The sequence below is a fragment of the Watersipora subatra genome, chromosome 6, assembly GCF_963576615.1.
Source record: "Watersipora subatra chromosome 6, tzWatSuba1.1, whole genome shotgun sequence".
Taxonomy (NCBI): domain Eukaryota; kingdom Metazoa; phylum Bryozoa; class Gymnolaemata; order Cheilostomatida; family Watersiporidae; genus Watersipora; species Watersipora subatra.
The window spans coordinates 1711961-1735472 of record NC_088713.1 but is presented as its reverse complement, the minus strand read 5'-3'; the positions used below and the strand labels follow the sequence as shown (position 1 = coordinate 1735472).

The following is a 23512-nucleotide window of genomic DNA, read 5'->3' as shown; positions in this document are numbered from 1 at the left end:
TTAGGCACTGGGTTAAAAGCGTCGGTTAATACGGAGCAGTGCCGTTAAGCACTTCTGTTTTAACCAGCAAAGTTGCTGCCGTGTTAAAAAGCGCAGTGATGAGTTCTGCGGCCTATACAAAGGTGTGGCCTATGTATTGTTTTATTATCAGTTTTTTGAAAATAAGGCATATGCGGTTTATATAGGGGTGGGGTTAATAGTACGAAAAGTACCATAATGACATGTACTGTACAGTACATGTACGGTACATGTCAGTACGGTAGTACGGTACATGTCACAGAACGAGCTTCGTATTAGCTTCGAAAAAGAGCACTTTTTGAAAATGTGCCGTGTTCTCTTTAAGTATTGAGGCTAGTAGATTGAATCCTGTCAAATATTGTTGTACAAAGCTGATTTGTTCAGAGGTTTCTTGTTAATTCAAATCTGTTGTATGTTTACCTAATTTATTTTAACGTTATGATCGTCTTGCAGTCTTGCTTGATACTGCCGCATTGTAGAAATAATATAAGTGGTGATTAAAATGATTCATAAAAATTTGCTGCTCACGATATTCAAACTCGTAACATTTTCACATGAGTGTTGTAACTGTAGCGAATTCTCATGTGAGAGAAGAGTTATAAGAGCGGACTCACTGCAGTCTATTTAATGTGTATCAGCAGTAGGGTGTCAGGGTGGTCTAGTGGTAGTGTCTTTGACTATCAACCATGAGGTTGGTGGTTCGAGTCCTCCTTAATGCTGATCTGACAGCAAGCTTTCAACCCTAAATTGCTTGGTCTTTCGGTGTAGACCATAACTTTGAGGCCCGTTTGCCATACTGACAATGTGGGCACATCAAAGATCCGCTTCTGTCCTTTGCACATTGGGCAAGTGAAATATCTACCTGGCTCTGTCAGACTGGATGTGTTGCAGCTCACTACAGCTAACCATAAAACTTTTATTTGAATGCGTTCTATTTTTCAACCCCTCTTTTATGATGGTGTTTAATTAGAAGTGACCCAATCTATTTCAGGGGTTCCCAACCTTTTTCATTCAATTCCCCCTTTTGCGTCTTCATAAATTTGATTCCCCGCACTTTTAACTCGCATGACTAAAAACAACCGATAGAAATTATAATCCCATTTTATTGTACATATTTAAACATTTAACAGTATAATATAAATTTTTATACAGCACGTATACAACATACAACAACACATGATCTTTGGCATGGCGGTGAATTGGTTTATGACTAGGCTAACTTACTATCCAATCAGAATCTGGAAGGATGTGCTCACATATATCTGGGTTCTGACTAGTAGCTCATTATTAGCAACTAGTGTTATAGATGAAACAAAAATGTTAGATGATGAAACCCAAACTTACACGGCACTGCAGGGCATAAATTAACAAATCAGACACCTCTCTGTTCCCCCTTGTATATTCAAAATTCCTGCCTGGTTGGGAGCCCCTGGTCTATTTAATGTTTATAAGCAGACAACTCCAAGCAATGCCAGACTTAATCGGTGATCTTAGAACTTTCGTTTTCTGTGTAAATGCACCTGATTTATCTGATTAGAAACTCAAAAATGCGCCATTAAAGGTTGACTTGCAACAAAATTCACATTACAGTTATTTGGTATCAAAAGATTTAACATGTTTTACTCTGTTGTGTTGAAGGTGCAAAATATATGGGAATGTGATAACAAGCTTTTAAAAGCTCAAAAACAAACAGCTAATCGCCGCCATCACAAAACTGCTGTAGATTGACATCAGTTTATTTCTCTGACGTAGTCATTGCATTTGGTTATTGTTTTGTCTCGTGATGTTCTCAGGTAAATTGAAAGGCCAATAAAAGGCTCAATATAAAACTTCTTGTAGCACTAGTTTATGACAAACACATTGGGTTTTACTGGTGACCCCGTATCAATTATAGATGCTCGCTACTTTACAGTTTTGTTTCGGCTTGGTCTAATCGTCTAGTCGTAATCTGATCATGTGACCCATACTTCGCGAATAATTTCTGCAGCATTTTTCGATTATCACAGGTGACCAACAGGCTCGTCATGTTTATCAGACAATCATATGTGCTCCTTCGAGCTAAGGTTAACAAATTAAACAAATTTTCACGGTAGGTTATAAGATATCCGTGCTGACAGTGACAGCATTACAATGTCGATAAAACAGACGCGTAAGAACAATAGACATGGTTTTATTGAATGCGTGAAGTATATTTGTGAAAATATTTCAACGAATGAGGTTGCGCGAAAGTGTAAACAGAAACCATCTAACACAGCTACATCCCATTTGAGCCGTTTTGGAAAGAGATTCTAATCTACGGCGGTTTCGTGATGGCGATGATTATTTGTTCGTTTTTGAGTTTTTAATCACATTTCCACATATTTTGCACCTACAATACAGCCAAGTAAAACATGGTGAATTTTTTGATACCAAATAACTATAATGTGAATTTTGTTGCAAGTCAGCCTTTAAGGACAATTACCATCACAGAATGTGCTCATGGATTTGTTTTCATGATAGCGGTGTAGCAATTTGTGTTGATAATCTACACACGTGCTTCAGAATATATGGTTGAAAATGGAAGGAATCTCAGGCAACTCCAGCCTCACTGCTAGTGTTTTATTATTATAATGTTTTATAAGAATAGTAAGTTGTTTAGTTCTTTCTGAAGTTTAAAAGTTTAATGATAAATGCATAATAATAATAACATGTCGTATTAAACTAAATATGTTATATAAAGACACAACTAAAGATATCAGTTTGACTAAACTAAGAAATATAAAACATGGTTTTTGTTTGCCAAATGCATTGATTTTCTGCAGAATTTTCTGCTGATTCCAACAAACTTTTGGCTGATCCTAAAAACCTTTGGATTAAAGCTCTATGACCAAAACTTGAGCTTTTCATGAAAATACTGAGTGTATGCCAAAAACGTAAAATAAAAATATTTATCCATGAATTAATTCCATCAGAGCAAGCAACAATTTAGCTCTTTAATATGTATGTATTATATATTATATATTAATTATATTATTATATTTAATTAAATTAATAAATATGTAACATATTAAAGAGCAAAATTATATATAAGAGACTAAATAAACTATAACCAATATAAAATTGTTTTGATTATCACTCTTCGATTACATTAAAAATGGGTGGATTGAGGGTTAGGCATGACGGTACAGGAAATTGGTGACGGTGCGGGTGCATAGCGGTACAGAGCTAGTCTAGTGCAAACTGCATGATTTTTGAATTCTTATAGTTTTTGGGGTATTTGTTGAGTTTTAATTTAATGTTCGATAGTTTTTGCATTTTAATTGTCACCAGCCTCTTCACTTTTATTTAATTTAGTATTGTTTCTTTGCATCACTTTCACTTTCTAACTTTTAACAACCCACGACAACTACTAGACAATCGAACATTTACAGTGGTGTGCATAAACTTGGAATCACCAGTTAAATCTTCAAATATGTATGTTTATATGCTGTTGTCTAAGAAATTCTTTGGAGTTAAGTGCCTCAACCCCATCAATATATATATCATTTGAAAGGGAAAATTCTGAAGAACAAGATGATGCCAAATATTCGAAAATATTCTCAGATTTTTATTGCTGGGGGTGGATCTACCGAAAGGCAGACTTTTTGCAGGCTATGAATGTTGTTAGTGAAAATTGATAAAATAGGATACAAACAAACCCTTTTATACAAATTGGTGGCCCTGAAAAGGGCCGTTGGGTTATTGTTGGTCTTCAGAAGGACTGGTAAGGTGTTTTGAGCTGAGCATTAGTATTTTATTGGCCAGCCCTTGTTCTTGATCACCATCTGACACCGTCGAGGCATGCTGTTTACCAACTTTCTGAGCTCTTCAGGAGTGATGATGTGATGCCAAGCATGAATAATCTTCTCTATGAGCTCCCGTTTTGTCTTTGGTTTAATGCATTGTTTGAAAGCACATCTTCTGCTGATCAGATTGATATATAATATCTGGCATGGCATCATAATTGGCAGGAAAATAGAAAGCAAATGGAAGATCCATTCGATATAGAGTGAACAAAACCATGTGATTCCAAGTTTATGCACACCACTGTACATAGGAAGTCAATCCGTTCCGATAATAGCTTCATATTTTGAAGCCCTCCTCCGTTAGATGAAATATTCCTGAAAAGATTACATTCTGATTTGTATTTTGCTCAATTTATTTTCAAGCTCGAAAGCATACTTCACATACAAAAGCATACTTCACACATTAATACACCCTTCACACATGAAAACACACCTCACATATGAAAACATACTCCACTTCGATACATACATGTACTTCCGTCATTCTAAATAACATCAAGCGATACACCGTAATAAACAGTTAAAAACTAAATCTAAAGTCTTAAATAATAGTTGAAAACTCAAAAAATACTATAATCAGTAAAATGGAGTTTTTGTTGTTCCTTGACTGGCGGCGTAAATATGGAAGTGTTTGTTCAATATAGTGTAGGTTCAGTGGTGGAGTAAGTAGGCCGTGTAACTTACTCTTACTTACACTGGTTTAAATTAACTTTAGTTAAATTTTTTTGATTATCTTCACTGCCCAGCGATTTGTGTTTTTGCCAAAGCCATGACAGTATACAAGTTAGAAAGCTGTCAAAACATTTCTTTCCAATGTAGCTTTAGTTTATTTACTATCATTGTTCACATAGGCTAATATGATAATGTGAAATTGTGGGCTTCATTCTTGACACTCTTTGTCTTGTTTTTTTTTTGTCTTTGTCCCCTTGCTGGCAGCATTCATCTACGGTTACTGATGTCATAGTTCGTAAATCAACTATCCTTTTTTCTGCACTCTCTATGTTGTACAGTTTTATGCCTATGCCATGACACTCTCTATGTTAAACAACTCTATGCATATGATGTTGCTTTCGATTTTACAGGGCATTTTTTAGAATTTGCTCGGCATAAAAAGCAGGGCATTTTACAAGCATGTTTGTGTGTTTTTATGTACACACAAACATGCTTGACTTTGTGTGTACATAAATACATTAATACGTACAAATGTACATGAATGCATATATACGTATGTACGTACATACGTATGTACACATCTGCTTTAGTATTGAAGTTGTTTGGGATTATAAGACTTCATGGTTTTCCATCACCCAAATAAATATTGTCTACTGATTTGTCATAAGTTTCCTATTCATTTAAGATGTCTTTGAAACTTTAGTTATTGGTTTAGCCGTGAAAAATACTCTTGCATTTCATTTGTCTTTGTTTTCTGTCTCCTATAGACAAGACATCTCAGAGAACAAGAAGAGGCAACAACTCCTCTCCCTCAAACAATCCGATGAATGTCAACATGACTAAATCATCAGTAGAAACTAGGTCAGCTGGGGACATCGCTGTCAAGCACTATCAGGCTACCAGCAGTAGCTCTACTTCTCTGTCTTCAGCAGAAGAGGTGGGAGAAGACAATTTCTGGTTTACTGTTTGTAGATGGTTATAAATTAGAATATTAACCTAGTTATTATTGTGATATTATAGGCCTATCCTTGTAAACATTATAACGTATTAATGTAACACAGTATATTGTAATCGGCTGTATGATAATATGGTGTTGATCTCATTCTCTCTCTAAGTACCATGTCCTGTGAAGACGTAGGCAATTGTGGTTTTCCCCGACTTCCTATAACCATGACATTTGGCAAGTTTCAACAGTGGTTTCCCATTGCCATCTGTTGGGTGTTTTTATTGAGACATCATCACTAGCTAGCTGGCTGTTGGCTCGCAGAGGAACTCCTCCATCCTTTCTCAGGTTTTGTTGTTAATCCTGCAAAGTTGCTAGCCACCCTCCTCATCCGCGCTGGAGCGCAGATGGAAGCACCAGTTTAGTCGCTGATGACCCGACTAGGCACAGGAACGATTGTATGGATGGGTTTTGTAAATTTTAGTCATTTCCTTTCAGCTCGCTGCATTCTCAGATATACCTCTGGCTCGTCCTTCCTCTCGCGAGAAACTATCCAACTGCAGAAATAGTCCGGTGACAAATGTCGCAGGTTCTGCTAGCCGCTCTGATCAACAGCTTCCTGCTGCATACCAGACACAGCCTTTTGCTACGGAGTAAGTAACTTGGTTTCGTTGAGAAATGTCTACGAATTGTTTTTATATCAAGCTGCTTGACTACACAGAACTTGGATGGTTGGGTTCGTGGGAGTTGTCGCACGTTTTTACTAAAAATGTACCATGCACCTGCTAAATCTGTTTATGCCAATTACATGCATGTCATCACATTTTCCAGTAACCATGTATTAGAACAAAGCACCTGCCAGATCTGTCAGCGTTATTAACACTCACGTCAATACAGTTTTCATTTTCCTTATAACCACGTGTGAAGCAAAGCTTCCTTATAACCACGTGTGAAGCAAAGCACCTGCTAGATATGTTAGTATTACTAAAACACTTGTCAATGCAGCAAGTATTTTTTCTACAACCATGTATTAGAACAAAGCACCTGCCAGATCTGTCAGTGTCATTAACACTCATGTCAATACAGTTTTCATTTTCCTTATAACCGCGTGTGAAGCAAAGCACCTGCTAGATATGGCAGTATTACTAAAGCACTTGTCAATGCAGCAAGTATTTTTTCTACAACCATGTATCAGATCAAAGCACCTGCTAGATATGTCAGTATCTTTAAAACTTGTCAATGCAGCTAATACTTTTTCTACAACCATGTATTAGATCAAATCAACTGCTTGACATGTCAATGTCTCCATTTGTTTCAACAGACTTTCAGAAGAAGTGACGCAACTGGCTATCACAAATGGTGCGTGTAGTCAGTCAGCACAGAATAAAGCTTATAGTCGACACACGAGTCTCTCCTCGGCAGCGTTACCGAGTCTCTCCTCGGCAGCGTTACCTCATCAGTTCTCCACGAGCAACCAACATGGTAGGTAGTTTTCACTACCGATATGATGAAATTTTATTCAGGATTCTCAGCTTACTTATTAGAAAGGTTTCCCATGTGATATGATGCTACGCGACAGTTGGCAGGCGTATGCATGTGCCTCTGCTACACATCATTACATTGTTAAAGACTTGACTAAGCATGGCAACTCTATTTAATATTTTTGGGCGCGCTGTATTACACTCGTGTTTAGAAAAATGTTAAATATTTTAGTAAAATCGTCCATCAGTCATCCTCTTGGAAGTATTGGTGACCTTTGACCTAATCTGATTTTGGCAAAACTTCGAGTAGATCTGGTTATTATTTGAGGTTATTCTTGTTATCATTTTGCCAAAACAACCCGAAGCAGTTAGTTTCACTTTCACTCAGAGTTCACAGAGTAATCTTGCGGTCTCTGAATTTCATAATTAGATGGACACTTTAGTAGCATATTGCTATGTGAAGGTTCAATGTAAAACAAAGACTAGTTATAAGTCTTTTACTTGTGGTTTTACACCGCCATCTTGTGTGCATGTCTGTCTTACGATATTTTGTTAGGAAACGCGAGTCTGCCTTTTGGTCACACTGCGAAAACGATAGCGTTCTTTTGCAGCCGGTTTTATTCAGCGAGAAAACGATATTAAACATCGCTTGTATACTTTTAAATACATGAGCAGATTTTCTGTTGATTCTAAAGAACTTTAGATTAAGATTTTCAGACATAAACCCTAGCTATCACAGCAAAAACTACTGGGTGTATGGCAGCCAAAGGTTTTTTGGCTAAAATCAATTTCATAACAACAAGTTCCTATGTAAAAGAGTTAATCTGATGTCTAAACTGAATAAGGAATGATGTTAAAATGAAAACAAAACAAACTGTTGCGCAGAATTGTTCGTCACAACTTTCTGATCATAGCAAAGAGGTTATTAACTGTGTTTAGGTTCAAGTAAGCCATCTTTGTGTTGTGAGGCTCTTACTGAGCTCTGCTGATTTTCGTTCATTCGCACTCTAAAGGCTGATCCCAAAATAATTTTGGTAATTGTTTTAGTGGATGCCCGAGTAGATTCAACTGCATTTGTTTTTCCGCGCTTCCGGTTTCAGGAGGGTTACAAAGTTTCACGTCAGTTAGACTATTAGTTCTTGAGATATTGCCAAAAAGAGGGCACTTTTAACTGACTGAGAAAGGAAAACTGGCTGTATACCAAACATTAGTTTCTAAAACCTGGTTCCCATATCGATTGCAAGACTCCCGCGGTAACTTGCGCAGCAAAAGGTTTGCGACGTTAGGCTCGGCGGCAAATGTTCACATATAAACTGCATCGCTAAACATAATCGCGTTATCAAATAAAATGTTCGCTCGCCATGGCATTTCGATAATGGTGACCTTCACTTGTACAGTGCATTTCGGGAAGGTTTTGCCTGCGACTTTTCACAAAATTTGAACAGCGTTAAACTCTTGCCGTGACCGCTGGCGTTACCCGGCGGTTCCCATTTCATCGCTAATAGCCTGCGGTGCTGTCGCCGGTGCTTTGCGACGTATATGGGAACCAGGCTTTATGACACACTGATTAAAGTTTGTGGTAACGAAAAATAAAAAATTTAAGAAGCTAAAAAGTTTTTTCTCCTCAGCAACAAAAGTGTTACGTTAAAAATTTTCGCTCACAATAAATATTTACACTTTATCAGACTCGGTTTACTTCAATCATTGTTTCTTCCTCTAAAACATCACTTTTTTGAAAGAGTCTGAAAAAACTTCTTTACTCTATTTAATTTCTGTTTCCGTCATTGAGTTTTACAAGCTTGAAGCTTTACTATGACATTCAGTTAAAAGGAATTGTGCTACTCTAAGTGCTTTCATATTAGATTGAAAGTTGTTAATACTGTCTAGTATCAGTGGATTGGCTTGTGTATTCTAGGCCTCAAAGTGTTAAAGGTTGACTTGCAACAAAATTCACATTACAGTTATTTGGTATTAAAAGATTCACCATGTCTTACTCTGTTGTGTTGTAGGTGCCAAATATGTGGAAATGTGATTACAAGCTCTTAAAAGCTCAAAAACGAACAGTTAACCGCGGCCATCACAAAACCGCCATAGATTGGAATCTCTTTCCAAAACGGCTCAAATGGGACGTAGTTGTACAAGATGGCTTCTGTTTACACTTTCGAGCAACCTCATTCGTCGATCAATAAAACCATGTCTATTATTCTTACGCGTCTATTGTATCGTCATTGTAATGCTGTCACTTTCAGCACTGATATCCTACAGCCTACCGTAAAAATTAGTTTAATTTTTCAACCTTAGCTCGAAGGAGTACATATCATTGTCTGATAAACATGACGAGCCTGTTGGTCACCTGTGATAATCGAAAAATGCTGCAGAAATTATTCGTGAAGTATGGGTCACATGATCAGATTACGACTAGACAGTTAGACCACGCCGAAACAAAACTGTAAAGTAGCGAGCATCTATATTTGATACGGAGTCTTCGGTAAAACCCGAAGTGTTTGTCATAAACTAGTGCTACGAAAAGTTTTATATTAAGCCTTTTATTGACCTTTCAATTTACGGGAGAAGATCATGTGACAAAACAATAACCAAATGTAATGACTACGTCAGAAAAATTAATTGATGCTGATCTACGGCGGTTTCGTGATGGCTGCGATCAACTGTTCGTTTTTGAGATTTTAGGAGCTTGTAATCATATTTCCACATATTTTGCACCTACAACACAGCAGAGTAAGACATGGTGAATCTTTTAATACCAAATAACTGTAATGTGAATTTTGTTGCAATTCAACCTTTAAGTAATAACCTTGTTGCAATAATATTGCACATATTGATTGGCAGCAGCATGCAATGCTGCCAGCAAGCATGCCATAAATAGCAATAGCCATAAAATTCAACTCATTTCTCTACACTCAGGTTTGATAACTGTTTATATAGTAAATATGCAATATAGTACAGTACAGCCTCAGGATACAATTTTGATCAGTTTCAGGGTTGGCATCGTATGATGAAAAAATGTATGGAGGGGTATAGAGCCATAGTAATTATATAATGGAAACATCCCTTGGTAACAATCATCCAAATTTTATACAAGTGCCGCACATATTAAAAATTAGTAACAAAATAGTATGTTAACCTTAGTAATTATAGATGCTTACAATAACTTTAGTGTATTGGTTATAATGTGCATTAGAATGTAGTGTTGCAATGTGCTATGTGTAGTACGTACCGTGGAGAGTCCGTACATTCAAGACAGACGTACATATAGCATGCACTTTGAATTCACTCGAAATAAGTTAAGCTTACTAAACACACACTTAAAGCTAAGTTCTACTAGGTATTTTCAACTATCTTACTGAATTTCAACGTTTTATCGCTAAAATTCTATCACTATTCGTTTCTGGCTTCGTTTTCACTAACTTTTAGCTGACCTAATTAAAATCTTTTTCAACTTAATTTGTCCAAAAGCCCAACCGATGCTGTTCTTGAAAATGTTCTGTGTAATATGTATTGCATTGGATTTTTGTTAGCAGGTTAAAGAAAGTTGTCTGGCCACTGACGTTCTGTTTGAAGGGACTGCAACTCCAAATTTGCTATTAGTTTTAAAGGGAAAAAATTACTGTTTTACACATGTGAAATGCTGAACTGAGAAAAATCAGTCATCGTGTCTCTTTCAGACGTTGTGACAATGTTTTCGGCGAACGGCATTTTGGCGTCTTTGTTATTTCGATGTATGTAATAAGCACACCGGGTGCCAAATTTGAACTCAGGCGAAAATTTTGTTGAATTCATATGGTGAAATAAGTTTTGTATGGTGAGGTGAAAAAATCATCATGCTGTACATCGTAAGGTGAAAAAATCATATAATAAGGCAATCGTGTCCTGAGGGTGCACTGTATTTAGTAATATAGGGATATAATATAGTTATATAAATTCATTTGCTTGAATGTTAAGTCATTATTTAGGTCACTATTTAGGTCATTATTAAGGTCATCTTAGGTTAAGTTCTACAAACTCCTCAGGCAAAAGAAAACAATGCTCTGAGCCTTGAGTCACAATAGTCGGGCACATACTCAACAATTATTCACACTTGCCCTTGACCTGCACAATTAGAATTTTTTTTATTTTAGATAGTTTCTTTTGTTTAGTGTATGGCCAATTTCGACTTGAGTTTCGGTTTTATGATGGTTTCCTGAAAATACAGTCTGACCTCGGTTTGTGATCACAAGAAAACTGTTTGAAGTCATTAACAGTTTTCCCATTACACATAATGTACTTAATTTCAATTCATTACAAGACTACAACACCACTTGGAATGAGTATTTTCCTTGTCCGATACCATTAAGTCTATATAAAAATCGCAGGTAATACAGTGGCTTTGATACAACATAAAATAGAGTGTGGAATGCGAGCAGTAAAATCATCCTAAATAGCCTAATCCATTCCAAGATCTTATCAAATTCACCCTTTTGTTTCTTTAAAAGAGAGAAAACTAGACTCGAAGGTTCAATTTAGTTACTGTAAATTAACTGGAGTATAATTGGTATCGACAACTTTTGTCATTTCTGTTATCACTTTCACGCGGTTCATTGTTTCATGATTACAGTAAAATTACAATAAGTTAAGGATAGCCCACATTTTCTTTCAGACAGCAATGTCTATTCTTCAAAGGAAAAACAATAAAAAACACTTTATATATCTAAAATAGAGCAAAACCAAAATAGATTTTGTTATTATAACATGAATTTTCTGTCTGTCTGTCCATCTATCCGTTGCCAGGATTCGAGGTTGATATAAAACATACTTTTTGACAAAGCAACAACTCGTGACATTCAGCTTGGTATATTGTCACTTTAACGCCTGCACCAATCAACGGCCTTGAAGTATCTCTAAATACGGTAATTGCACGGCTAGTTATTCTCTGTGCTTTATAGACACGCGTGGGAAACTAGACTGCCATGGTACTAGTATAAATATAGTAACAGTGCAGCATAGAAAAGCAATATGTTCAAGGCTAACTATGATATTATTGTTTTTCAAATCAAATTTGAGAACTTGCACCAACCTGCCACTTTACGTTATATGGCGTTGTTTATGTAGTACAAAGCAAAAACTTTACATGAGTTCTTTACGTTATGCGGAATTCACGTTATAAGAGTCTTTTCTGTATATAATGTATATTCTGTATGTATGTATATTCTGTATATATGTACACTGCATTTATCATAAACTCTGTATCAGCAGAGAAAGCTAATTTAGGGTATGTACTGCTGTATTTGTAGTATTCATAGTCTCATTGGCCCTGCCTTTTGGGTAAAATAAAAAGTGTAGAAATAACTCTCTTATGTATTATTTTTTTTATAAACATATATTATATTATAAATATATTATGCGTTATAGGAACAGCTACTGTATAGAGTTTGTCTGGTTTAACAGGTATGAACAGGTACTCATTTTGCTTCTTCTCTCCTTCTCATAATCTAACCAAATAAACTTTGGCAAGTTATTTTCCTGGTATGTGGTCGCTGTGGTTCAATCGATTAGCGCATTTGACTGTTTAATGAAATGTTGGTGGTTCAAGCCCACTAATGAACAATGTTTTTTCCTGATTTCAGTTTGTCAAAGTATTAGCCAGCGATTATATTAAATCCCTTTTCTACAGTTCGCATGTCTCGTATTTAGGTGTTATCCATGTCTTTATGGGTGACAGAGTGGTGACCGCTACTTTTGATTGAACGATCCCAAAGTTTTATAATATAGTGAATAATAATATAATATGTTGGTCGTATCTGGTTAGTTACACTAGTAAATGATAAACACAAAGTCTTGTAGCTGATGTAGCTGATTATTTACTCTGAATCAATTAAATGTTTCAGATACTCCATTTTTACCCTCTTGTTTTTTTGCTCGAGGTTCTTAGAGACCTTAGGTTAGATATAAACTTTGTTTTGCACTGATAAATTGAGACTTTGAGCAACAAAGAATAAAGTTTAAAGGAATGAAACATCTGTTACATTAGTTATAAAACAAATAGACACACATAAAATTGTTGTTATGTTCTTTACATCTTAAAATGATACGGAAGTCATTACATATATGGCGGAACACTATATTCTTTAATTATGTAATCATCTTAACTGTATAATGTAATTAGTTGAAATATTTTATTAATCTGTAGAATGAATAAAACAATATACTATATATTCTCATAAGAATGTTTGCTTTGACATATGCTTGTTTTAACATATGAAGTAAATATTGGAATGGATTAGTGTCTTCATATGCAAAGGTTTAGACACGTGTGCTGTATAAAGTTGTTAGCATTCTCGTGCCACACTCCCTTTTAACATCAAAAACTCATCTCCTATAGATATATAGAGTTTGTGGGTTGACAGGTATGAGCAGGTACTCATTTTGCTACTTTCTTTCCTCTGATAATCTAACTAAGTAACCAATAAAATATTAAGTCAAACCTTGTACTCAACTCCTGGCCGTACATGTATTTTGTTTAGCAGTTCATTTAGCCTCAGCGCGCTAAGAATGTTTCAGTTAGGATCACCGACTAAGTTAGATGTAATTTTACTGACAGTTTGTTAACATAACTAACAGTTTGTTAAGACTGTTAGACAGTGCTACCTGTTGCTGTAGTTGTCTGTATTTATGGAAATAACATAAGCTTGTTTGACTCTCCATCAGCATCATAAGTTTTGGATATTCATTAATCACAGTTGACATTTTGATCATAAGCGTGCTATTGCCATGGCAACTGGAATTTTTTGTCTTTCATTACAAAGATGAATTATTTCATGATTGGATATAATAGATAATTCTAAGATCTCTGATCAGGATGTTGTTTATATGTGATCTGATGAACAAAATTTTGACAGATTTATTTTGTATGTTGTCTCTGTGGCGCAATCGGTTAGCGCGTTCGGCTGTTAACCGAAAGGTTGGTGGTTCAAGCCCACCCAGGGACGATGTTTTTTCTTCATTTCAATTATTTAAAGTATTAGCAAGTTAAGAGTTGTGTGTACACTTTAGTAAAATGTCAGCTATCCTTCATTTTTTCGTGACGTCATTTTATCGTTGTCTGCCATCTTTATGGACAACTTTTATCGTTAAAAACACGAAGCTTCTGCAATTACTTATTGCAAACAACTTTTTTATTTTAGTATCAATACAACACCAAAAAGTACTATTAATCAAGAGAATGATGATCGTTTTTTACAAAGATGGCGGCTTTTTCGTGGACGAGCGCATGTACAAACAGGGTGATGACGTAAAAATAGAAACGATGGATTATATCAAAACCTTCTTTGTTCCCTTCGTGTGCCATATTCAGGTGTTATTCGTGTCCCACTAAGGTCACAGGGTGATGGTTTGTAATGGTCACTACTTGAGATGCAGCAAACTCAAAGTTTTATAATATATAGAAGATGATAACACAATATATAATATTTTATTCTTATCTGGTTAGTTACACTGGTCGGCAATAAACACAAAGTTTTGCAGCTGATGTAGCTGATTATCTACTCTGAATCAATTATTGTTTCCGATACTCCATTTTTACCCTCTTGTTTTTTGCTCGAGGTTTGCAGAGACCTTAGGTTAGATATAAACTTTGTTTTGCACTGATAAATTGAGACTTTGAACAACAAAGAATAAAGTTTAAATGAATGAAACATCTGTTACATTAGTTATAAAACAAATAGACACACATAAAATTGTTGTTATGTTCTTTACATCTTAAAATGATACAGAAGTCATTACATATATGGGTCGCGGTCACAGAAACCATGGTTAAGTCGCAAATCGCGAAGTTGAGTTATTCGACTTTGAAGTTGCACTAACTGAATTTATAATATTGGTAACGATTTTTGTAACATGTGCATCTGGACCAATCAAGGAGTGATCTTTCTGAATCTGAAGTCAGTTTAGCCAATAGAACTCTTCAACCCTCGGAAAAACCCTTTAAAACCGTTGTTATGCTAAACAGGAAGTACTGAAAAATGGCGTCCGATAAATATATTCGTTTTTTTTTTTGCCGATTTCAAAGATAACTTTGACATTTTGGACACTTATAATGAGTACTTTGGTATTCCAACTGATGTCAAAAGCAGGGAAAGTAAAGGGAATTACGATGATATTTCCCTAACAATTTTTACAAGTTTATTACAATATTTAATCATAAGAATAATTATTCGTTTTTATAAGATTATTATCAGATTTAATTATAAGAATAATTATTCGAATTTACAAAATCGAAGTATATAGTGACCAATGGTGTGCAATATGTTACTGTTGTTATTTTTCTAAAGATTTTGTTGATGATTTGGCTGTGCCCAAGATCGCGGTACTGCCAAGCCGTTTTTAATATCTGCAAAATTAAATAATACATTTTCTTATAAATATATAGCTATTTCTATGACAACCAGCTAAAATCTGTTTAGATTTTTAAATTCAGCATAATCTTTTGGATATAGATACAGAAATCTAGATAAATATCACAACTTATTGATATCGGTTGCTATGACGTTTTGAAATGTAAACAAAATTGTGCATTGGTTTTCGTTTCTCAAACTTTAGCACCAGTTTTCTCGGAACTATGTTTTCGCAGTAATGGTAAACGTGCATTCAGTTTTTTGACCATAAAATCTGTTGTAATTAAGCTAGAATTAAAAAAAATTTTGCAAAAAAAACAGAACGTTTTCCTTCTGCTAGTGTAGATAACTCCAAATCTTATAATCCCGACTTAACCATGGTTTCTGTGATCATGACACATATAGTAGAACACTAATGTTTAATTATGTAATCATATTAACTGTCTAATGTTAATACTTGAAATGTTTTATTAATCTGTAGAATGAATAAAACAATATACTATATATTCTCATAAGAATGTTTGCTTTGACATATGATTGTTTTAACGTATGAAGTAAATTTTGCTTTTTTAACATCAAAAACTCATCTCCTATAGATATATAGAGTTTGTGGGTTGACAGGTATGAGCAGGTACTCATTTTGCTACTTTCCTTCCCCTGATAATCTAACTAAGTAATCAATAAAATATTAAGTCAAACCTTATATTCAACTACTGGTCGTACATGTATCTTGTTTTAGCTGGTTATTTAGCCTCAGCGCACTAATAATGTTTCAGTTAGGATCACCGACTAAGTTAGATGTAATTTTACAGACAGTTTTTTAACATAACTAACAGTTTGTTAAGACTGTTAGACAGTGCTACCTATTGCTGTAGTTGTCTGTATCATTTATGGAAATAGCATAAACTTGTTTGACTCTCCATCAGCATGAGAAGTTTTGGATATTCATTAATCACAGTTGACATTTTGATCATAAGCGTGCTATTGCCATGGCAACTGGAATTTTTTGTCTTTCATTACAAAGATGAATTATTTCATGATTGGATATAATAGATAATTCTAAGATCTCTGATCAGGATGTTGTTTATGTGTGATCTGATGAACAAAATTTTGACAGATTTATTTTGTATGTTGTCTCTGTGGCGCAATCGGTTAGCGCGTTCGGCTGTTAACCGAAAGGTTGGTGGTTCAAGCCCACCCAGAGACGATGTTTTTTCTTCATTTCAATTATTTAAAGTATTAGCAAGTTAAGAGTTGTGTGTACACTTTAGTAGAATGTCAGCTATCCTTCGTTTTTTCGTGACGTCATTTTATCGTTGTCTGCCATCTTTATTGACAACTTTTATCGTTAAAAACACGAAGCTTCTGCAATTACTTATTGCAAACAAATTTTTTATTTTAGTATCAAAACAACACCAAGAAATACTATTAATCAAGAAAATGACGATCGTTTTCTACAAAGATGGCGGCTTTTTTGTGGACGAACGCATGTGCAAACAGGGTAATGACGTCAAAAAACGATGGATTATATCAAAACCTTCTTTGCTCCCTTCGTGTGCCATATTCAGGTGTTATTCATGTCCCGCTAAGGTCACAGGGTGATGATTTGTAATAATCACTACTTGAGATGCAGCAAACTCAAAGTTTTATAATATAGAAGATGATAACACAATATATATGTTATTCTTATCTGGTTATTTACACTGGTCAGTAATAAACACAAAGTCTTGTAGCTGATTATCTACTCTGAATCAATTAATGGGGTTAATGAAACAGGAGCCTCCATTATTACCCCGTTGTTTTTTTTTCTCAGGGCTCTTAGAGAACTTAGGTTAGATATAAACTTTGTTTTGCACTGATAAATTGAGTCTTTGAACAACAAAAAATAAAGTTTAAATGAATGAAAGATCTGTTACATTAGTTATAAAACAAATAGACACACATAAAATTGTTGTTATGTTCTTTACATCTTAAAATGATACAGAAGTCATTACATATATGGGTCGCGGTCACAGAAACCATGGTTAAGTCACAAATCGCGAAGTTGAGTTATCCGACTTTGAAGTTGCACTAACTGAATTTATAATATTGGTAACGATTTTTGTAACACGTGCATCTGGACCAATCAAGGAGTGGTCTTTCTGAATCTGAAGTCAGTTTAGCCAATAGAACTCTTCAACCCTCGGAAAAACCCCTTAAAACCGTGGTTATGCTAAACAGGAAGTACTGAAAAATGGCGTCCGATGAATATATTCGTTTCTTTTCTGCCGATTTCAAAGATAACTTTGACATTTTGGACACTTATAATGAGTACTTTGGTATTCCAACTGATGTCAAAAGCAGTGAAAGTAAAGGGAATTACGATGATATTTCCCTAACAATTTTATTACAATATTTAATTATAAGAATAATTATTTGTTTTTATAAGATTATTATCAGATTTAATTATAAGAATAATTATTCGAATTTACAAAATCGAAGTATATAGTGACCGATGGTGTGCAATATGTTACTGTTGTTATTTTTCTAAAGATTTTGTTGATTTGGCGGTGCCCAATATCGCGATACTGCCAAGCCGTTGTTAATATCTGCAAAATTAAGTAATACATTTTCTTATAAATATACAGCTATTTCTATGACAACCAGCTAAAATCTGTTTAGATTTTTAAATTCAGCATAATCTTTTGGAAATAGATACAGAAACCTTGATAAATATCACAACTTATTGATATCGGTTGCTATGACGTTTTGAAATGTAAACAAAATTGTGCATTGGTTTTCGTTTCTCAAACTTTAGCACCAGTTTTCTCGGAACTATGTTTTCGCAGTAATGGTAAACGTGCATTCAGTTTTTTGACCATAAAATCTGTTGTAATTAAGCTAGAATTAAAAATTTAAAAAAACAGAACGTTTTCCTTCTGCTAGTGTAGATAACTCCAAATCTTATAATCCCGACTTAACCATGGTTTCTGTGATCATGACACATATAGTAGAACACTAATGTTTAATTATGTAATCATATTAACTGTCTAATGTTAATACTTGAAATGTTTTATTAATCTGTAGAATGAATAAAACAATATACTATATATTCTCATAAGAATGTTTGCTTTGACATATGATTGTTTTAACGTATGAAGTAAATTTTGCTTTTTTAACATCAAAAACTCATCTCCTATAGATATATAGAGTTTGTGGGTTGACAGGTATGAGCAGGTACTCATTTTGCTACTTTCCTTCCTCTGATAATCTAACTAAGTAACCAATAAAATATTAAGTCAAACCTTCTTATATTCAACTACTGGTCGTACATGTATCTTGTTTTAGCTGGTTATTTAGCCTCAGCGCACTAATAATGTTTCAGTTAGGATCACCGACTAAGTTAGATGTAATTTTACTGACAGTTTGTTAACATAACTAACAGTTTGTTAAAACTGTTAGACAGTGCTACCTGTTGCTGTAGTTGTCTGTATCATTTATGGAAATAGCATAAACTTGTTTGACTCTCCATCAGCATGAGAAAGTTTTGGATATTCATTAATCACAGTTGATATTTTGATCATAAGCGTGCTATTGCCATGGCAACTGGAATTTTTTGTCTTTCATTACAAAGATGAATTATTTCATGATTGGATATAATAGATAATTCTAAGATCTCTGATCAGGATGTTGTTTATGTGTGATCTGATGAACAAAATTTTGACAGATTTATTTTGTATGTTGTCTCTGTGGTGCAATCGGTTAGCGCGTTCGGCTGTTAACCGAAAGGTTGGTGGTTCAAGCCCACCCAGGGACGATGTTTTTTCTTCATTTCAATTATTTAAAGTATTAGCAAGTTAAGAGTTGTGTGTACACTTTAGTAGAATGTCAGCTATCCTTCGTTTTTTCGTGACGTCATTTTATCGTTGTCTGCCATCTTTATTGACAACTTTTATCGTTAAAAACACGAAGCTTCTGCAATTACTTATTGCAAACAAATTTTTTATTTTAGTATCAAAACAACACCAAGAAATGCTATTAATCAAGAGAATGACGATCGTTTTCTACAATGATGGCGGCTTTTTTGTGGACGAACGCATGTGCAAACAGGGTAATGACGTCAAAAAACGATGGATTATATCAAAACCTTCTTTGCTCCCTTCGTGTGCCATATTCAGGTGTTATTCGTGTCCCGCTAAGGTCACAGGGTGATGATTTGTAATAATCACTACTTGAGATGCAGCAAACTCAAAGTTTTATAATATAGAAGATGATAACACAATATATAATATGTTATTCTTATCTGGTTATTTACACTGGTCGGTAATAAACACAAAGTCTTGTAGCTGATGTAGCTGATTATCTACTCTGAATCAATTAATGAGGTTAATGAAACAGGGGCCTCCATTATTACCCCGTTGTTTTTTTTCCTCAGGGCTCTTAGAGAACTTAGATTAGATATAAACGTTGTTTTGCACTGATAAATTGAGTCTTTGAACAACAAAAAATAAAGTTTAAATGAATGAAAGATCTGTTACATTAGTTATAAAACAAATAGACACACATAAAATTGTTGTTATGTTCTTTACATCTTAAAATGATACGGAAGTCATTACATATATGGGTCGCGGTCACAGAAACCATGGTTAAGTCACAAATCGCGAAGTTGAGTTATCCGACTTTGAAGTTGCACTAACTGAATTTATAATATTGGTAACGATTTTTGTAACACGTGCATCTGGACCAATCAAGGAGTGATCTTTCTGAATCTGAAGTCAGTTTAGCCAATAGAACTCTTCAACCCTCGGAAAAACCCTTTAAAACCGTTGTTATGCTAAACAGGAAGTACTGAAAAATGGCGTCCGATAAATATATTCGTTTTTTTTTTGCCGATTTCAAAGATAACTTTGACATTTTGGACACTTATAATGAGTACTTTGGTATTCCAACTGATGTCAAAAGCAGGGAAAGTAAAGGGAATTACGATGATATTTCCCTAACAATTTTTACAAGTTTATTACAATATTTAATTATAAGAATAATTATTCGTTTTTATAAGATTATTATCAGATTTAATTATAAGAATAATTATTCGAATTTACAAGATCGAAGTATATATAGTGACCAATGGTGTGCCATATGTTACTGTTGTTATTTTTCTAAAGATTTTGTTGATGATTTGGCTTTGCCCAATATCGCGATACTGCCAAACCGTTTTTAATATCTGCCAAATTAAGTAATACATTTTCTTATAAGCATACAGCTATCTGTATGACAACCAGCTAAAATCTGTTTAGATTTTTAAATTCAGCATAATTTTTTGGATATAGATACAGAAATCTAAATAAATATCACAACTTATTGATATCGGTTGCTATGACGTTTTGAAATGTAAACAAAATTGTGCATTGGTTTTCGTTTCTCAAACTTTAGCACCAGTTTTTTCGGAACTATGTTTTCGCAGTAACGGTAAACGTGCATTCAGTTTTTTGACCATAAAATCTGCTGTAATTAAGCTAGAATCAAAATTTTTGCAAAAAAAACTGAGAATTTTTTCCTTCTGCTAGTGTAGATAACTCCAAATCTTATAATCCCGACTTAACCATGGTTTCTGTGATCATGACACATATAGTAGAACACTAATGTTTAATTATGTAATCATATTAACTGTCTAATGTTAATACTTGAAATGTTTTATTAATCTGTAGAATGAATAAAACAATATACTATATATTCTCATAAGAATGTTTGCGTTGACATATGATTGTTTTAACGTATGAAGTAAATTTTGCTTTTTTAACATCAAAAACTCATCTCCTATAGATATATAGAGTTTGTGGGTTGACAGGTATGAGCAGGTACTCATTTTGCTACTTTCCTTCCTCTGATAATCTAACCAAGTAATCAATAAAATATTAAGTCAAACCTTCTTATATTCAACTACTGGTCGTACATGTATCTTGTTTTAGCTGGTTATTTAGCCTCAGCGCGCTAATAATGTTTCAGTTAGGATCACCGACTAAGTTAGATGTAATTTTACTGACAGTTTGTTAACATAACTAACAGTTTGTTAAAACTGTTAGACAGTGCTACCTGTTGCTGTAGTTGTCTGTATCATTTATGGAAATAGCATAAACTTGTTTGACTCTCCATCAGCATGAGAAGTTTTGGATATTTATTAATCACAGTTGATATTTTGATCATAAGCGTGCTATTGCCATGGCAACTGGAGTTTTCTGTCTTTGATAACAAAGATGAATTATTTCATGATTGGATATATGGTAATAGATAATTCTAATATCTCTGATCAGGATGTTGTTTATATGTGATCTGATGAACAAAATTTTGACAGATATATTTTGTATGTTGTCTCTGTGGTATTATATTATAAATATATTTTTGTGTTAACTATCATTATTTTAATAATATTAAAATTTTCGGTACAAATTTAAATTAAAATTTGAGAATTCGCATCGAGCTGCCACTTCACGTTACATGGAATTCGGGTAAAACTTTATAATTTTTTAAAATTAATTTTAATAAATTATAAAATTTATTGAAATGATTTTTTATATTTTATTTTTAAAAATTTAATAAATAATAGGCAAACGGAAATAAAACAATTCAGCTGCGTCGTCGCACTTCCTCAGCTTATCTCAAAGGTGTTCGGTTTCCAAATTTTTCTTCGGCATCTTAACAGAAATATTTTGGATATTTGTTGTTCGATGCCAGTTTTAGGGTCGAACTGTCTACGATATAAGCTTGAGCAAAGATTTTTTGATCAAAGATTAGGCAACTCCTCGTAAGCTCAATTTTTAACAATTTTCGTTGCAGACTATAAGGAGCCTGTGAGGACTCGTTATGGTCAACCAAACGTCGTGTCAACTTTGGATAAGCTCAATACGCATCAGCAAGTTCAGAACAAGCAAGGACATCTCAAGGTCACACCGTCTAAGCTCAGTCAGAATATTCACCAAACAGAGAAGAAACATAATTTGCAAGTTAATTAAGATTTGTTCTAAATGACATAGTTATTACTTCCTTTGACCTTAATAACTTTCACACATCCACAATGTCTACTTTATACAACTTAATTAGTTTTGATCTGTCTTGCATAACTTTCCAGTTTTGGAGCCACTTTAAATTTACCCGCTGATTCCATAGCCTGTTTAATGACCTATTACCTCTTGACCTACATAATGCTTTTGCCTTGTCTAATTAGCGCTGTATGCTAGGTATCATATTCCAGTTTTTCATTAATAGTCTTGTTTGTTATTGTTATGCCTCTATTTTACATTGCTTACAGACAACAGGAAGCAGGTGATTGGTCTAAAACTTTTCATCAAGGAGGCAGAACGACTACTCAACCTACTTCATCGTGGAATATATTTGGAGTCCCCTCAGGTTATAGTCACATTGCAAACAGGAGGCCCAGTTGATGGTCATAGATGGTTCATAGTCAAAATAGATGCTCAGAAACAATGAAGTCTTTAGAACGTAGTCGACTGATGTTGTGAAGGGATAAACTTTGTTTTTTTTAATATTTTATTTTGCTAAACTCCCTGATAAATTGTATTTTATTTTTTCTGCATGCTTTTCCCATTTCATGGTTATTCTAGATAGCTCTTTTAAGTATCTTTTTTCCCCCAATCACGAGACCTCACAGTATATACTTATTAGCAAGTCACTAAATTACACCTACTAACTATTAAACTTCACCTACTCACCCCTAAGGTCCGCCTACTCGATGTTTGGCCCCACCTATTCAACATTAAGCTCCACCCACATCACATGGAGTTCTGCCCACACCACATCGAGCTCCACCCACATCGCATTGAGTTCCACCTACACATAGCTCCGCTCCACACCACATTGAGCTCCGCTCCACACCACACTTAGCTCCGCTCCACACCACATTGAGCTCCGCCTACACCACATTGAGCTTCGCACACTCAGTGTTAAGCACCGCCTGTTTTTGGCACCTTTTTCATTGATCAACCTTGTAATGGCGATGAATATCAGTTGCCAAAAATATTTAAAAGAGATATCTCGCGAATCGTGTTCCTTGGTTTGAAGTGTCTAAATTTATGTAACTTCAATATGGGTTATGTGGTCAAGACAGTTGATAGGTGATTTCTTAGGACAATTATTGCCTGTTATTACTTTTTATATATATTTTATTACAGTTTAATCGCTGCTTCAAATACA

The 23512-nt window shown here is 34.5% G+C and overlaps 1 protein-coding gene and 2 non-coding genes across 3 annotated transcripts in view; all 3 read left to right on the top strand.

Annotated features, from left to right (window-relative positions):
• Positions 1-23179, top strand: part of LOC137398689 (alpha-tubulin N-acetyltransferase 1-like) — a 31678-nt gene extending 8499 nt beyond the window's left edge. The window contains exons 5-10 of the mRNA XM_068084881.1: positions 5282-5451; positions 5956-6110; positions 6779-6888; positions 9676-9684; positions 22139-22272; positions 22609-23179. Of these exons, the coding sequence (XP_067940982.1) occupies positions 5282-5451; positions 5956-6110; positions 6779-6888; positions 9676-9684; positions 22139-22272; positions 22609-22743 (713 nt within the window). The 3' untranslated portion in view covers positions 22744-23179. The remainder of the gene's footprint in view (positions 1-5281; positions 5452-5955; positions 6111-6778; positions 6889-9675; positions 9685-22138; positions 22273-22608) is intronic.
• On the top strand, positions 13848-13921 carry Trnan-guu (transfer RNA asparagine (anticodon GUU)). Its single transcript has one exon. It is a non-coding gene; the product is annotated as a tRNA-Asn (tRNA).
• Positions 16459-16532, top strand: Trnan-guu (transfer RNA asparagine (anticodon GUU)). The gene has a single exon. It is a non-coding gene; the product is annotated as a tRNA-Asn (tRNA).
• Positions 23180-23512: the final 333 nt, after the last annotated feature.